At 38.8% G+C, this 16197-nt stretch overlaps 3 protein-coding genes across 5 annotated transcripts in view; 2 read left to right on the forward strand and 1 right to left on the reverse strand.

The window, feature by feature from the left end:
- The window catches only part of slc45a4a (solute carrier family 45 member 4a), a 58877-nt gene extending 55135 nt beyond the window's left edge, over window positions 1-3742 (forward strand). Inside the window, exon 16 of one of the 2 annotated variants that reach the window (XM_008422143.2) lies at window positions 181-3742. In XM_008422143.2, coding sequence (XP_008420365.1) covers window positions 181-361 — 181 coding nt within the window. In that variant the 3' untranslated portion in view covers window positions 362-3742. The remainder of the gene's footprint in view (window positions 1-180) is intronic. The other variant, XM_008422144.2, reaches the window with a different exon arrangement.
- Window positions 3743-5970: 2228 nt separating this feature from the next.
- Window positions 5971-11349, reverse strand: LOC103472473 (G-protein coupled receptor 20). Of its 2 annotated transcripts, XM_017307340.1 has the most exons (4): window positions 10994-11349; window positions 8698-9302; window positions 7977-8109; window positions 5971-6721 (listed from the first exon to the last, which is right to left on the reverse strand). In XM_017307340.1, the coding sequence occupies exons 2-4, from the start codon at window positions 8937-8939 to the stop codon at window positions 6137-6139; spliced, it is 960 nt and encodes a 319-aa protein (XP_017162829.1). In that variant the 5' UTR covers window positions 8940-9302; window positions 10994-11349; the 3' UTR covers window positions 5971-6136. The 2 variants fall into 2 exon arrangements, with proteins under 2 accessions (XP_017162829.1, XP_017162828.1); XM_017307339.1 differs by lacking the exon at window positions 10994-11349 and having other exon boundaries at window positions 8698-10029.
- A 1406-nt stretch (window positions 11350-12755) lies between these two features.
- cfap20 (cilia and flagella associated protein 20) lies at window positions 12756-15951 on the forward strand. The gene is made up of 6 exons (XM_008422148.2): window positions 12756-13096; window positions 14777-14856; window positions 15110-15221; window positions 15305-15493; window positions 15582-15695; window positions 15823-15951. Exons 1-6 carry the CDS (start codon window positions 13013-13015, stop codon window positions 15826-15828), a joined length of 585 nt encoding a protein of 194 aa, XP_008420370.1. The 5' UTR covers window positions 12756-13012; the 3' UTR covers window positions 15829-15951.
- The last annotated feature ends 246 nt before the right edge of the window (window positions 15952-16197 follow it).

Raw genomic sequence — 16197 nt, forward strand, 5'->3', positions numbered from 1 at the left:
TGATTGTAAAGATTGTAGGGGGTAAAGATAGAAAAATGAATTGGGATAATGTCCTAAATCTTCCTAGCAACCAAATTTTTGAGGCGGTTTTCCATTCATTAAACTTTAATCCAGGAACTAAATATTATAATTTCCTACAATCCTAACAGTTTGTCATTGTGTTTTGTTTTTTTTTTTTAGGGAGGTGGACTCCACCAAATCTTCAGAGAAACAGGCCTTGACGACGGTGGAAAACCCAAGCAGCAACGAAGGCCCCGTTACCGTGGTGACGGAGAAACCTACCTTCCTGAAGCTCAACAAGGAGGGAAAGGCGGCCACCATCACCACTTCCTGTCACATGGAGAGCGAGTCTGCTCTGTGATTGGCCTGCATAATAAAGTAAATTGACCATCGGAAGTGAATCGTTGGATGAGACTAAAACGTTAGCTTGGTCCTTCTCTGGGTTTTCGCTTTTCGAGACACTAAATAATTCAATCTGCTGTGAAGGCCCCCCGTGTCTCGTCACATCAACCTGTCCAAGTTCTTCTTCAGCAGAAGTTGGATCGACACGCAGGTGTATCCGAGTCATCCAGGACGAGGCTGTTTGTGTCTCTCAGGGGTTTCTGAGAGGAAACTTTAATAAAAACTCTAACACATCATCTGGGGTCAGATGGACACCTTTGCTCTGAACACTGCTGATGAACATTAGTCCTTAACGCTGCAATCATTACAAAAAAATAAATAAATAAAATGCTGAAAATTGTTCTTCCTCAGCCTGGAGTCAACTTGATTGAACTTTCGCTTCGTTACGCTGAAGCCGATGGATGGATTTGTCTCCACTGCGTTCACCAAAACAACAAAGCACTCAGCTTTGCGGGACTTTTCCAGCGCTCTGCGACAGTAGCTTTAAGACTCTGAAGACTTTTGGATCCTCTGAGCTCAAAGCCTGGTACCTGGGGAATATTTATCACTCTCTGCCCTGAAGTTGATTGCGGATGTTTTGCTTTTGCTCTCTTCCACATTACAGCAATTTTTGTCTGTCTGTTTCTTGCATGACAAATATGATATATCATATGATCTGCTCTGAGGAAGAAAAAAACAAGTTTATTTGATATAATTCCAGAAAAGAAAAATCAAGGTATGCAGTTTACAGGGCATTACAATCCCAAATATTGTTCTACTGATAAGTCGGAAGGTTTTGATTTATCACAGCTAAGCTACATGCTGTGGGTTTATTAAGCAGAGACAAAAAAAAAAAACTTATTTTTTTTTGTAAGCACAACAGCAAACTGGGTTGAGTCAGTTTTTACAGTGGGCTGCAGGGTTCAGCAAGAAAAGAAAAAAGGTTCATTTAAAATCACATTTTGCAGGTTTAGAAAGGAAGCAGCAGGATGTAGACCAGAGAAGTGCAAAATAAATCTGTGTGGAGGGTTATGATCAAGTTTTTTTTTTTCTTGTTCTTCGTTAATGGGCCAAATTTAAAAAGTGGAAAGAGTCTTTGCTTTCCTCTTGTGGCACTTTGCTTTAATGTCTGCTGGAAAGAGGGAGAGGGGAGGATTGGCTGAAGAAAAAGGATGTTTTTATGGGTTTGGAGGTTAAACTTTTGACTTCCCGGTCCGGTTTTCTGGGCTGAGCATATTAGCAATTGCAGCAGCATTTGGATGGAGAAAAAGCTTTTTGGTTATTTGGATTCAACTAAGAATGGATTCTTGTTTCTGTCCTGGACCTCTGAGGGCTCAGCCCTGCTGTGGTATGAGCGATGCCCCACAAAAATACGCACTTGTTACGAAGCTGCAGGTATGAAAAGCAGATCAAGAAGTGAAACTAGCAATAATTCAACCAGTTAAACCAGTTTAGTTTTCTTCTGTGTTTTCAGGCACAGTGTACAATAGACAACACCTTGTAAAAGTATTTGAACATTTTCCACATTTTGTCTCTTTACGACCTCAGACATCAACGCCTTTAACTCTGGCTGGAGTGTTTTGTGGCCTGAAATTGCAAACAAAACTACAATTGGTATAAATCCTTTGTCAAGGTTCTGTAAATTCGGAGAGCAGAGAGGCATCTGTGCTCGTTGGGACAATGACGGATAACCTGACGCGCTTCTTAAGTTGAATCTGTAACCACAAAGGCGATAACCATATTTTGAATCAAATGCATGGACACTCAACTTCGCCAGGGTTCTGGAGATTTGCATGCTACAGCAGCAATTTGCACGTGTAGAACACCAAAGTGTGACTCTGTACAAATCGCTCAAACTCTCTTCCTTTGTCGTCCTAACTGGTCAGGGGCCTAGATTTTTAACGCATAGCTGGATGTCAGTGTCTTTGTTTTTTCTTTTTTTAAGTTGGAATGTGTGAAAACATTGCACTTTCGAGATGGGCATGTGCTGCACTCGGTCTGCACTCTAAAGAAGCATGTAACGTTTTTGTTCCCGGTTTTGCACAAGCGGCAGACGGCGTTTTTGCCGCCATTTTGTCAAACAGCCGAGACGCTCAAACATGGGATTGTCCTTCGACGTGAAGCTCCTGTTTTTTTTGGTTTTCTTGATAAGACGCTCTGGGCCGCAAATACTTGAAGTGCAAGCCGAGTGTTTCTGCTCCCTTTGTAGCGAGAAAGTGTTAGAAAAGTGTTTGTTTTTCGCCTTTTAGATGAATGTTCAGACCGCACGGCCCCACCAGTGGCCTGCTGGCAGATTGAGTTCTTAACCTTTGATTCCATCTTGTGACTAAAATGAATGTGAGCCAATTTCAGCTGAAATCGTTCTTGTTTCGGATGTTCGACAAGTCAGGGTGAGCGTGCTGATATTGCATAGAACTTGCACATGAGAAGTTTAAAAAAAAAAATAAAACGGCAACACAATGCAGTGGAGTTACGTTGCAGAAGACAGAACTAACTGTGGATATTTATTTTTTGAACTTTAGCGTCTCTAAAGCGACATCTTCACTTAGTGTTGAGAAGACTAAAGTAAAGCTATTTTATTTGGTGTCGTGGGTGATGTTTAAAGGGGTAAACTGGAGTGTGTGTGTGTCGGGGTGTGTGTTCGCATTTAAAGCAGAAGACAGGCTTTACAAACTGTCATCTCAGTGTTTGTTTTTGGTTCTTATTCTGTTTTTTTGTTGTTGTTGCAAACACCTGGTTTACACTTAACTCTGGAAACGTCCGCTGCAATACTGAAATACAGGTCACTGTTTTGGTTTTTAAAAAAAAAGGTTTGCTTTTGTTGTACGTGTTCTCTCGTTTTTGTCAGGCCGAGCCACTCGCGAGTTTAGCTTCTGAACTTTTCCAGCGGCCACTATGTTGGCTTTTCTGATTGCTGCATGAATGTGGAGACTCCGTGAAGCTGTTGTTCCAGCGAGTCGGTGCAACCTGTCGAAACTCAAGAGTGCGGCTGTGCCTCGAGTGCTTTGTTTGGTCAACGGTGGAGGAGAAAGATGCCTATATACTCTGATTTTAATAGAGATTAAATCCAGACAGATATTTAAAGAACGGGAAAGCAGTTATATGCCGTGTAATTAATAAATATATACATATATTATGCCTTGTTCACTGAAAAGATGTAAATATGTCTCTTTAGTTTCTTCTTTTTTGCTGCTATAAAAAAAGATGATTATTTTTGTTAGTAGTTCTGTTTTCTATATAAAGCCTGTATATTTCTCTCTGTGTAAATATGCTTGAGCCTCCATAAAGTAGGACTCTGAATGGACACTGTATGGAAAACACCTTTAAAATCAACTAAGAAGTAAACAATCAATGACTTCTCTCTCGTCCTTTTCACGTTTTATTAAAAAAAACCAGGACAAAAGACGTTTTCTACCATGACGATTGCTTAGATTCACAACTATAATGATGAAAAGGTCCCATCTAACAGCATATTTAACTTATTTATATATCGCATCTTAAAAATAAGAGCGTTTACCAGTTAGAAATAAAGAAATAAAATAAGATAATTAATGAAACGGAAGGAAATTCTAAATAAAAACAGCTTGCATGCAGATAACTCGGCATAAAAGGCCTGATGAGACGCAGAGGAACTTAAATTAAAAGCCAACATGACAAAGTGAGTTATGTACACACTACTAATGCACAAGAATTACAGTATGACATATTAAACCTCAATGGAAACAACGGGTCAAAATTTGCTTGCACTTTGTTAATAAAAGCTAAATTAGATCATTGTTGCACTAAAAACACGATAACGCCTTATCCTGTAATCCCCAAAGCTCAAGACGAGTGATGAGCAAAAACGGAGAAGTGGAAAGGAATAATAACACTGATGTCACATGAAGTTGAAAATTGGGGCATGTAGGCAGATTTTTATCTATAAACTTCACAGATGGCCAAAGGTTTCCACCTACTTCCCAGTTTTGGTCCAGTTTCTGTCCGCAAACTGTGAAAACAAAAACTAAAGCGATCACATGCAAAGATCCACAGCAGACACAGACTGTCTCGCTTCAATCCTGCAAAGCCTTCGCACCGGTCCACGCATACAAAGATCTACGTTCTTACTTTAGTTTCTAAAACATTAATAAAGTGGGAATAAAAATCATTAACTTCATTTTCACCGTTTCCATCGTGTGTCCTGTGAAATGGCAATCAGATTTAGGTGAAAGCAGGTGATGAGGTCACCAATAAGTAAATGTCATATTTTTAAACTCCACATTGAATAAATGTATTTTGGATCTATTCTACGTTAAGAGAATTTGTGTTTTGATGATTATTTAAAGCGTAAAGGACAAAATTTGTGGAAATTTGATGTTCCACAAATTCAGAATTATGGATTGAAGAGGAACTGAACAAATTGTTAGACGAGTTACTGATTCAGAAACCTGCTGGTCTGCATCACGAGGACTTACGCTTTCAATTTCCATCCTTTTCTCGACAAAAACACACACTCAGCAGAGATAATGTGATGATTTCGAGAAAGAAAACGAAAAGCGAGACAAACCTTGTTTTGCGGATTCAGAACCCGAGCACAGTGGGCGGTCCACTCTGCTTTTTCCATGCAGAGAAACCAGAGAGGGAACCTGAAGCTCATGTTTTGGATGTTTGACCCAGATTCTTCATGTGATCGTAGCTCCTGCTGATGCTAACTGTGTCAGTGTGAGAGAGAGACATTAAGGTTTACATAGCAGTGACACATGTATTAATAATTATTTTTTTTTAAGTAATAAAACAGAGTGTAGAAATAAAATATGACCAAGAAAACAAGTGGTAATCAATCCAAAACTAAATGTTTAAGTTAAAATGTCAACACTTTGTTCATGGTATAAAACTGTTGTTAATATGTCCAGTATTGATACTAACTGGTGCCAGTCTTTAGAAATCACTGGGTGAGAAGTGAGGTAACCTGGGCAGATTATTATTATTATTATTATTATTATTATTATTATTATTATTATTATTTATTACTTTTAGGTAATTCATCCTGTATCATCTGGTAAGGAGAAAAACAATGGAAATCAGCCTTGGCTGTACATAGTTGTTTAAAATTAATGCAGTATGGCTTAACCAATTAAAATAAATGAAATTATTATTCACTATTTGTTGCATGTTTCATAAAAAGCAACGCAATAAATTAAAAAAAAGTAAAAGCTGATCAGTGCACATTATAGTAAACGTTTAGCAACTGAAAACAATAAAAGCTTTTCTGATAGCATTGAAATAAAATGAAAGCAAAAGCAACATTAACTATTTTTATTCTTACTTTATTTCCATAATTTTATGCTTTTTGTGTTTTTACATCAATTTTAATTTTAATATATGATTGTAACCACGTGTTTGTTTTTTCTTACTGATTTGACAAAAGATGGATTATTTTATGGGTTTGTGCCAGTTAACGCGGACGGGTTCAACATTTCTTCTGCTCCAGCCTCAGGTCATTTATTTAAAGCTAACCCACGTCGTTTTAAAAGTGCTTTTTCATCTAAGTAGACGCTCTCTAAACACATGAAAATGTTCTGTTTGTACTGTTTTAATGTGGTGAACGTCTGGGGAACTTTTGGTGTTTATTTGAAATAATGGCTGATACTAGAATAAGCACCATTTAGAGGCGAATGAGCCTAAAAACATGTGATTATGACGTCCTCTTGGTCTCCCTCTTTGAGTCTGGATTGGTTTTTCCTCCCGGGGTTCTGGCGAGGAAAGCTCCGTCTCTCTACGCCGACCGCTCCACGTTGGCTGCGGAGGTCACGGTGCTGCTCAGGGTGAGCGTGGCCACGCTCTGAGCTATCGCCAGGGCCGTACCCGGACATTTCTTGACCGACGTCTGCTCCCCTTCTGCGCCGCTCGAAACGTTCGAGTCTCTCCCCCCCGTCGTCCTTCTCCTCGTCCTCCACATCCTCCTGAAGCTGTCGGTCACGAAGCAGTACACCACCGGGTCCAGGCAGCTGTTGAGGCTGCTCAGGCTCACCGTGAGGTGATAGGCCAGCACGTGTCCCGCCCCGCGCTGCCCGCCGCTTCCTCCTGCCAGCCTCACCTGGAAGTAGACCAGCACCTGGCGGAGGTGGAACGGCGTGAAGCAAATGGTGAAAACCAGCAGGACGGCGGCCAAAAGCCGGACGGCGCGGCTCCTCCTGGCCCTGCTGTGCCGGGGAATCAGGCCGCGGCGTGAGGAGAGGAAGCAGGCGACGCGGACGGTGAACCCCACCACGGCCAGCATGGGGAGGAGGAACTCCAGAACGGTGAGGTAGAAGTGGGTGGGGAGGCTCACACAGGAGGAGGTGAAGTTTAACGCGCTGGTCTGCAGGGAAAAGAAGAGAGAAATCCAGCCATGCTGTTCAATTCAATTCAGTTTGTGAATTTACAACAAAAGTCATCTCAAGGCACCTTACCAAAAAAATTTATCATTTGAATTCAGTTATAAATACATTCTAGTTGATTCAAAAGTGTGTATCTAAGGAAACCCAGCAGACTGCATAGTTTTATTGTAATTAAAATTAAACATCACAACTGGACTGGAGGCAGCAGGGATAATAAACTAAAGGATATGCACCCATAATGATTTGTTAGTCACTTTCAGAAGTTTTGTTTATTTAGTTTAGCTCGTATTTTGTGCTTTTCAGTTGCTAATTGAAGATACTGCAATGCATACGGTTTCTTTCTTAGCCTTTATCTAAAGTGGCCCAATCTATAACGCCTGCTATTTTTAAATTATATACTCGCTTTGAAGTTGAACACCATACATATGAGGCATTAAACATGCAAAATTATTTGTGCTGGTTGTTTATTATTATGTCTATGCGGTGCTAAAAATAAACAGTATAGTGTTAACTGGGAATATGAAAGTTATTGAATGTTCAGCACAATAGTTATACAGATTTACAAAATCAGGAGTGATGTTGTATGAACATTTAAATAAAAAAAATAATGGTGGAATTCAGATATTGCTTTAAAGTTACATTTTAGACTCTTTATTCTTACATTTTTATGCTTAAAATCGCTCAGAAAACCCAGAAAAACTATAACTTCGGTTTTTGTAATCACACAAACAGATGCAATGATCAGCATATTTCTGTTTACAGCTGGTTTATGAGCTGCTAAATAGAGATATACAGCTCTGGAAAATAATTAAGAGACCACTGAAAAATGATCGGTTTCTCTGATTTTACTCTTTATAGGTAAATGTTTGCGTAAAGTGAGCATTATTCTTTTATTCTACGAACTACTGACAACATGTCTCTGAAATTACAAGCAAAAATTTAGTATTTATTTACCAGAAAATGAGAAATTATCAAAATAATGAAAAACATGCAGCACTTTCAGACCTCATAATGCAAAGAAAACAAATTTATATTCATTTAGAAACAACAACACTGATGTTTTAACTCGGTAAGAGTTCAGAATCGATATTTGGTGGAATAAGCAGGAGGTTTTCACTGGGGTTCAGTGTAGTAAACTCTTCATTTTTTCTGCATCATGATATCTGTCAACTTGGGAAATGACGACCTATGATGCTCTATTTTTATTGTCTTTGACTGTGAAGTGTGAAGCTTCACCTGGAAAGAGTAGGTGACCACGACTGCTATGAACCAGACGCCGGCGCTGACGCACTTGGCTGCTCCGGTTGTCCTCCATCGATGCAGAGTGCTGGCGGCGTGGACGACAGCGAGGTATCGGTCCACACAGATACTGAGAAGATCAACGTCACATTTTATTATCGTATTTTTCGGACTATAAGCAGCTACTTTTTTTACGCACTTTGAACCATGCGGCTTATAGCCGGTGCGGCTTTTCTGAGTATTTTTCTTCAACCACCAGGGGGGGCTCTTTAGCAGGAAGTGAATCATTGGAAGTCAAAATTGGAAATCAAAGAAGAAAGTGCTAAATTTCATTTACAACAAGCACATGCTAGCTGCAGGCACGACAGAGAAATTTTATCAAACTCATAGCCCCTCATCAAGGAAAGAAGTTCATATGATGCAGCTTTTAAGTTTAGGAGTGTCGATCTGGCAGTACAGGAGGGAAATGGAGCCGCTGCACGTAAACTCGGTGTGGTTTGGCGTTGGAGATGCAGGGCTGCGTCATTAATAGCAGATTTATTTTCTTGTGGAAAACCGAGAGATACCAGCGGCTTATAGCCCGGTCCGGTGCGCTCTATAGTCTGGAAAATACGGTAGTTTTACCCCCACCTATTTACTCCCAAAGGTAAACGTTTGACTCTTCCATAGCTATTTTGTAGAGAACATTGTGCTTTCAGTTTTAGTAAAGACCCCTAACCTGGTGAGAAACAGGATGCTGCAGTACATGTTGACAAAGTAGCTGAAGGTGTGGACGTAGGAGCAGGCCACGCAGCTGCCACCGCTGTGGTACAGGGCGATGCGGGCGGGCAGCGACAGCGCCACCAGCAGGTCAGCGACTGCCAGGTTTATGGTGTAAACCACAGAGGCCGAGGAACGAGTGGAGGTCCGGCAGAAAACAAACAGAGCCAGACTGTTGAGGACGACACCAACCACCAGCATCGCACAGTTACAAACCTGCAGCAAGGAGGGAAAGACGAGGCTCGGATGTAAACGTCTGCATCGGGTTTATTTCTGAATGTTTCTAAATGACTGGGGGGGTGCGGGGGGGGAAATAAAAATCATAGATGATTGATGAAAGCCTCATTTATCACCTCACCATCAGAAACACCCAGACAGAGTAGAAGTCCTGGTACAGCTGCAAGTCCAGGTGCGTTAACTTATTCAGATATAGCGCCCCCCACTGTGGATCCCAGGTGCTGCAGTTAGTTTGGGACGAGGTGAGGAGCAGCTGAGGGGCCTCGGTGCTCCTGGAGGAGCTGATGTTGGCGAGGAGGAGCTCCATCGGCGCAAAAAGATCAACAACTGAGAGGAGAGGAGGACAGAAATGACAAACATGTGGCAATTTGAAATGACTTTTCTCAAATGTGCTAATTTATTCTGCAAACCAACTAAATGACTCCGGGCTTTATTTACACCCCGGTCTATTAATCAAGTATTTGTCTTAGAGCCTTCAACAGATACAGAACTTTTTCTTCTATTGTGTCAAAAGGGACATAAATATAAGCATAAAAAACAAAAAAAACAACAACATACAATACATTTTACAATATAACTAAGAAAAACAAGTATGTTTTAGTGCATTGTTCTGATTTATCTGCTTTATATTAACATTTAAACCTTATATTAATAACAAAACACTGCTTTTAGTAAATTTAACTTTTGGAAAACTTGCAGTCTATGAATTAAAGTGTCTTATTTGATGTATTTAACTATGGAAAATCAGTTCATTTATGTTCTTCAGTGTCCTGGTCAATTTCAGAGATAAAAGATATTAATATGCTCAAGTCGCTTGTATGATTTATTCTAATTTTCTATTATTTTCCCAAAATATTGAATAATATTTTTCTACTGATATTCTGATCCTTCTTTGGTCCAGTCGATTTAATGAAATAATAAACAAATTTAGTTCTGGAAGCAAAAAGCGGCAGATAAATTAGTTCTTTGTGTCATTTTTATGTTTTATGGTTCTTATGGAAATTTCTAATGTTGCTATTTCCAAACCTCTGTGTTGGAGGCAGATTTATACTGTCCTGTTTAAATTACTAAAGGCTCAATTTAAACCAGACCAGACATTAGAACCCCTCGTCTTATAAACATCGCCCTCTCACACTGGAGAGAGGATGAAATCCATCTTCCTGCTCTCTCCGAAAGAACGAGACGCTTTTGACAAAGTGAAGAGCGCGACCTGAACTACTCTCGCTTTAAACAAAACATGCTGGATTAAATTGAACCGAGCCAGACCTGGAGTTTACCACACGACTGATCCTTACAGATTTAAAAAAAAAAAGAACAGATTTGTTCTCTTTGCAAAAATATGATGAATGGAGCACATCTGGTTTAAAAGACAGGAAGCTCTAAAATCTTCCACTTATTGTGTACTGTGGATCACTTAAAAAAATATATATATATAAATATAAACAAACTGTTACAAGTTAAACTCGGCCGTTTGTCTCCACAGTAAAATTATTTAGAATGTGTTTATGGCACAATCAGCATCATAAAGACCAAGAACTGCAGCAGACGAGTGAGGGAGAGTTTTGAGGATGCTTAAATTATTATTAACCTTTATTTCACCAGGTCAATTTCTTTTGCAAGAGAATCCAAGCCAAGATTGGCAGCCGCTCATAGAGTTCACAGCAAAACAGAAAAAGTTAACGCCATCATAAATAAATTAGTTAAAAGATTTTTTAAAAAGGTAGAGTGTCTGGGTTGAATGAACACAATATCTCCATAACTAACAGAGTAATGCATCAATATGCTATTTAATTTAATCCTAAAGCAGGAAGGGATCAATAAAGATTGTTGCATGATAAAATATGAACAAACACAACAAGAAAACACTTCCTTTATTAATACACATTTCTATCATAAAAATACAGAGGCAATGTTTTAATCCTTTGCAAATTAAAATAATAAAAAACAAAAGGAATTAGGAAAGGTTTGAAAGAACAAACGTCACATAGTGATCAACGTTTATCATTTCTCAAACATACCTTCAGTGCAGCGACAGGGTGACAAAAGCCCTCAAACATCGGCTTCCTCCCACCTTTCTCCTCTTCTTCATGTCGTTCTTTTTTTCTTATTATTTTACTCGAGCCAACAGGAAGAATTCAGAGACATGAAGATCTGGGTTGTAGAATTTATCCAACTGCGACTTCCTTCTTTTTCCAGCCAAATACTCCAATCCTCCTCCTCTTGACCCATTTCCCTCAGTTTACATTCTCCTCACCAGGACTTTCTGTCCATGTTTCTCTTTATACCAGTCTTCCTTTTCAGCTCACTGTCATCATGAGCTCACTCACGCTTTATAATTCATTTTGTGAATATCTGAAACATCGATGTGAAAAGGACTGAAGTGGGGATGAAGGAATAAAACAGAAAAGAAAAAGAATGAACCTCAAACTGTGTTTCAAACAGTGATGGCATAGTTACTTTGAAAAAGTAACTTAGATTACTGATTCCTTGATTTGGAAAGTAACTAAGCAGGTTTTTTATTGAAATTAAATTAAACACAGAGATGTACAAATACAGATCACCGCAGGTTCTTTTTTGCACGTTAATACATTGTATTAACGTGCAATAACAGTATAACAGACTGCCATTGTATATGGCAGTTTGTTATAAATAAATAATGTAGTAGAAACAGGAAATGACAAACAGCAGCATAAACACAGGCAGATCACAACAAACGAGTCTATGGTAACCATGGTAACGCTAAAACGATGCAAGAACACATTCTCAAAAATCAATATACATTAAATTCTAGTGTTAAAATGTATTTTCTTTGTGTAACTAACGTCACATATTTTCTACATTATACTAAAACAATAACTATGGTTGGGTTTAGTTCTCTTTCATGCTCAGTCTTTACTGAGCATGAAAGTAACATGTTACTGACATCACAGGCTTTAAAGAATATATCTTTAGTAATACTGTTTGAATTGCTAATGATCAAACTTAGTCTACAGAAAAACTAAAATAGGGCTATGATTTTGTGTTGGTCAGGCAGTTTGAATTCACTTTCTTTAAAACAAATCGGGGACATGTGATCAATGTTACACTGGCAGTGACAAAGACCTCAGTGAGTTCTTGATAAGACTTGTTTTAAATATGTTCAAAATTTCAAGAGCTTTGCAAGATGTTTAAAGTGTTGCAGACAGAAAGGAAGGATGTCCCACTTGGCACTTCAGTGAAATTTAGTAGGTTGAAAGGAGCACTAAGAGTTGTGTTTAGGACATCTATTTATAGAGGTGGCTGGGTTAAAGGTCAAAAATGAATGTCAGCAATTTTGCTCATTTGTAAGTTTGTCAAGTAGGATGAATGCATTTTTATTTTTCAATATTTTTATTTAAAAATTACAAAGAAAAGTCTCTGGAAAGACAAAAGTGAACAAAAATAAAAACAGGGCTGTCAAACTACTGCTGCCAGAGTCTTGAGAAACAGCAGAAAACAAGCTGAGCAGAAACCACTGGCTGTTTCAAAATATGGACTGAAAACTCTACTGTTTCTGAAGCTTTCCCAAAAAGGTGAAAGTTTATACGTGCATAAATTGTATTCATTTGATTATCTATTAAAATGTTGTTTTTTCTTTTCAATTCTTTATTTCTGGTATAAAGAAATGTCCCCCTGCCTTGATTTTACAACAAACTTACCTTCACAATATGGCGGACGCGCTGACGTATCGTTTCTACCCAGACTGCAACTCAGCGCTTCTATGGTTACTATGACGACTTGGTTACTGTGTCAACATTTAAAACTCCGTTTAAACACGATAAAGAAATGTTCCCTAGCAGCACCAAAACAATTGCAAAAAGCTGACCTCTGTTGTCTTACACTTCCCTTTTGGGATATGCGTATTTTATCGAGTCAATACCACTACGAGTGTAATTTTACGTTACACCGATATTTGTTTTATCTGAGAGCGGAACAGCTTATTTCACGTTGTATTGGGGACCGGAAACAAAGCTGGTAAACAAACTCGTCGCTGGAAACGGGTGTTAACGGCGTAGAAAATGTTCAAGAACACTTTTCAAAGCGGGTTTTTATCTGTATTATACAGCATCGGAAGCAAACCGCTTCAAATATGGGACAAAAAAGTAAGTAATAATTTGGATTTTGTCTGTCGGTGAGAGCTTATTTCAAATTAGCATCATCTGCTAAGTAGTGCTAAAGCTACCTGGTATCATGTGCTTTTATTAAGTTGTCAATTTGGTTTAGATAGCTCTTTTGTCCTAACTTAATAATTTCAAAACCTTTAAACAGCGACCGTTTTGGTGCGCACGTTTTTTTTTCTAATAGCTTGGTTACATTAGTTATTCCTGAACTCTAACCAGACATTAAAATAATTAAAATAGTAATGATTGGGAACGTTTGATAAAAATCTGAATCCAAAACTTGGACATTTGTTTATCTGATTTAAGCGTCTTTAATAAGAAACTAGGCCCTCCTTCAGTTTAAGGCTGCTATTTTTTTTAAGTAGAAAGATATACAATCTATAATGATTTGATCAAAAAAAATCTACTCTATGTAAAAACCATACAAAAACAAAACAAAACAGCAACGATGTTCAGCTGGATTGCGATGCGTTGCTATGGAGACGGTCATAGACAAAAACACTTTAGTTTCTCAACCACAGGCGTTTATGTTTTTGCTTCATTCATGCTGTAGCTAATAAATGATGTCTTTGTGGAGTTTTTATAGGGTTTTTTACTTATTGTGATAGATGAAAGTAATTTTAGAACCTGGTAAAGCTCAGATAATACATTTTTATTACGCCCTTGTTGGAACAAGTTCTTCTTGCCTCATGCAGATAACTGGAAGTCCTACCAGTTGATTCAGATTTGTATTTTTAATTCTCACTATGTCACCAAAGGCAGAGAAAAAGCTGAAGGTTTTCGGGCAGAGGTAGATGTCTGTGTGTCCGTAACTAATAAATGATATCCGATATATGTTTTTTTTTAAACATAAACTTAAAAGTGTACATCAAAGTTCTCTTAGTTAATTTATTTAGACCAAAAGTGGTGAGAGTTTCTAGTTTGATGCATTTGCATCATGCAGAGGTGTCAAATTCATTCAAAAACCTGAATGTTTTTAAAGGGCTTGTTGTCCCAGAATATATTGATAAAACAAATTAAACTGTTAAAATATAAATAAATAGCTGTTCCTCCAGGATTTTGTCTTTCTTTTAGTGTTTTTTTGCAATCAAAACGTAAGGTTTTGTTGTAATAGTTTGGAAATATTTGCAAGTAATGTTTGCATTATTTGCACTAATGTAAGATGTTGAATGTGACTTTTTATTAATCGCCGCATTAGTGACGGACCATAACTTGACATCAAGTAAGGCTGAGGCAGCGGTCACTCAAGCTCAATGTTTTTGACCAATTTTCAGCAAATTTGCAGTAAAATCAAAAAAAAAAAAGGAGAGTTGTTGATTTTGTGTGAATTTTGTAGATTTGTGGAAAACCGAAAGGACTTATTGATGTTGCTTGGAGTTTAGAAGGTAACATAAAAGCTATGAAGGGCCAAACTAGATAACAGCTTTACTTGTCAGTATCTCCACCAGCTGTCACTTTTTGTTTTTATATTTATAGTATAACATTTTACTGATTATTAAAAGAAAGTATAAGATTCAATATCGAGTGTAAGTTCAATTTAAACTTTTGTTTCGCACTTCACAAAGCTTCAGTAGGCTCCAGAATTACACCAAAAAAAAAAAGATTCATCGATGAAACAGTCGGCAGAAAGCAAGAGTTCAACCTGCTGCTTTGTGTCGTCAGGTGAGAAACGGTCACATCAAAAGAGTCGCTGACAATGACATCCATTCAAACGTGCTGGAGATTGAGGGAACAAACGTGAGGTGAGTTTACGTTTAAATGCTTTTCCAGTGCTTGTAGAGTTTGGTGTTCTTAAACCAAACTGCTTGTGTCTATGAACATCTGCTCCCACAGTCCCAAAATTTAAATGGAGATTCTGAACTACCCATAGGTGTCAGTGTTTACCTCAGTGGTTGATTTTCTTAATGTCAACATTGTGCTGAAAAGGTTGAAAAATCTAAAATAAAGCAGAAGTTACATGTGTTTGTTTTAATATCCTTGCTGATCTCTATGCAGCACCACCTACATAACGTGTCCTGCTGATCCCAAGAAGACTCTCGGGATCAAGCTTCCCTTTTTGGTGATGATTATCAAGAACCTACGGAAATACTTCACGTTTGAAGTCCAGGTACAGATTCGGAGGTCCTCCATGTGCTGCCGACATCCGTCGGCGGCTGAGATTCACGTTTGTTTTTTTTCACATCCTCTCAGGTGCTGGACGATAAAAACGTCCGGCGGCGGTTTCGGGCGAGCAACTATCAGAGCACAACGCGGGTGAAGCCGTTCATCTGCACCATGCCGATGAGGCTGGACGACGGCTGGAACCAGATTCAGTTCAACCTGTCGGACTTCACCAGGAGAGCATACGGGACCAACTACACGGAGACGCTGCGCGTACAGGCGAGCACGCCGCCGTCTGCTGGCACTGGACACGCTTCGTCTGTGCTTTTCTTGCTCTCGCTGACGTTTCAACTCCTTCTCTTCTCAGATTCATGCAAACTGTCGTATCAGGAGGGTTTATTTTTCAGACAGACTCTACTCTGAGGACGAGCTCCCTGCAGAGTTCAAGCTCTATCTGCCCGTCCAGAACCAGAAGGCCAAGGTGAGCGCACGCCTCTGGAGGACTGATTAGTCACTAAATTCATTTTTCACTCGCTTAAAAAACGTTTGAAGGAGTTTTTCCTTATCTGGATGTTCTTTTAAAAACACTTTTTGTCCTTCTCTTTCAGCAATAAAGCCAGCTGCAGTGGCCCAGCTGTTGGAGGGGAGATTTATTTTGTCTAGATGTATTTGGGAACATGTCGTGTGCCGAGTGCTCTGGTGTGATGCTGTCTGTAATAAAGCTTTTTATGGAGCCATTTGTCTTTGTGTGTTTTTCTTTTTAGGCAATGATTAGCACAGCAGTAATAATGCTTAAAAAGCTGATTCAGGTGCATTTTGAGCAACAACTAGATATTGCTGGGAGGGAAATGGCTCAATTGATCTTAAAAGTTTTGTGTGTGATTACTGAAAAAAAAAATCAACATTTATAAGGTTTTTAACATTTCAATAACGTGTGTATAATGGTTGGTCATACATTTATTCAATTCCTAAATGCATTATTT

The sequence above is a fragment of the Poecilia reticulata genome, linkage group LG11 (genome assembly GCF_000633615.1).
Source record: "Poecilia reticulata strain Guanapo linkage group LG11, Guppy_female_1.0+MT, whole genome shotgun sequence".
Taxonomy (NCBI): Eukaryota; Metazoa; Chordata; class Actinopteri; order Cyprinodontiformes; family Poeciliidae; genus Poecilia; species Poecilia reticulata.

What these genes read in the sequence shown, in the direction of transcription:
- LOC103472473 (XM_017307340.1), bottom strand. Translation starts at nt 8,939, where the DNA reads ATGCTGGTGGTTGGTGTCGTCCTCAACAGTCTGGCTCTGTTTGTTTTC. An exon ending in AGCATCCTGTTTCTCACCAG is followed by an intron (nt 8,110 to 8,697) that starts GTTAGGGGTCTT and finishes TGATCTTCTCAG; the next exon opens with TATCTGTGTGGACCGATACC. An exon ending in TGGTCACCTACTCTTTCCAG is followed by an intron (nt 6,722 to 7,976) that starts GTGAAGCTTCAC and finishes TTTTCCCTGCAG; the next exon opens with ACCAGCGCGTTAAACTTCAC.
- cfap20 (XM_008422148.2), top strand. Translation starts at nt 13,013, where the DNA reads ATGTTCAAGAACACTTTTCAAAGCGGGTTTTTATCTGTATTATACAGC. An exon ending in TTCAAATATGGGACAAAAAA is followed by an intron (nt 13,097 to 14,776) that starts GTAAGTAATAAT and finishes TTGTGTCGTCAG; the next exon opens with GTGAGAAACGGTCACATCAA. An exon ending in CGGAGACGCTGCGCGTACAG is followed by an intron (nt 15,494 to 15,581) that starts GCGAGCACGCCG and finishes TTCTCTTCTCAG; the next exon opens with ATTCATGCAAACTGTCGTAT.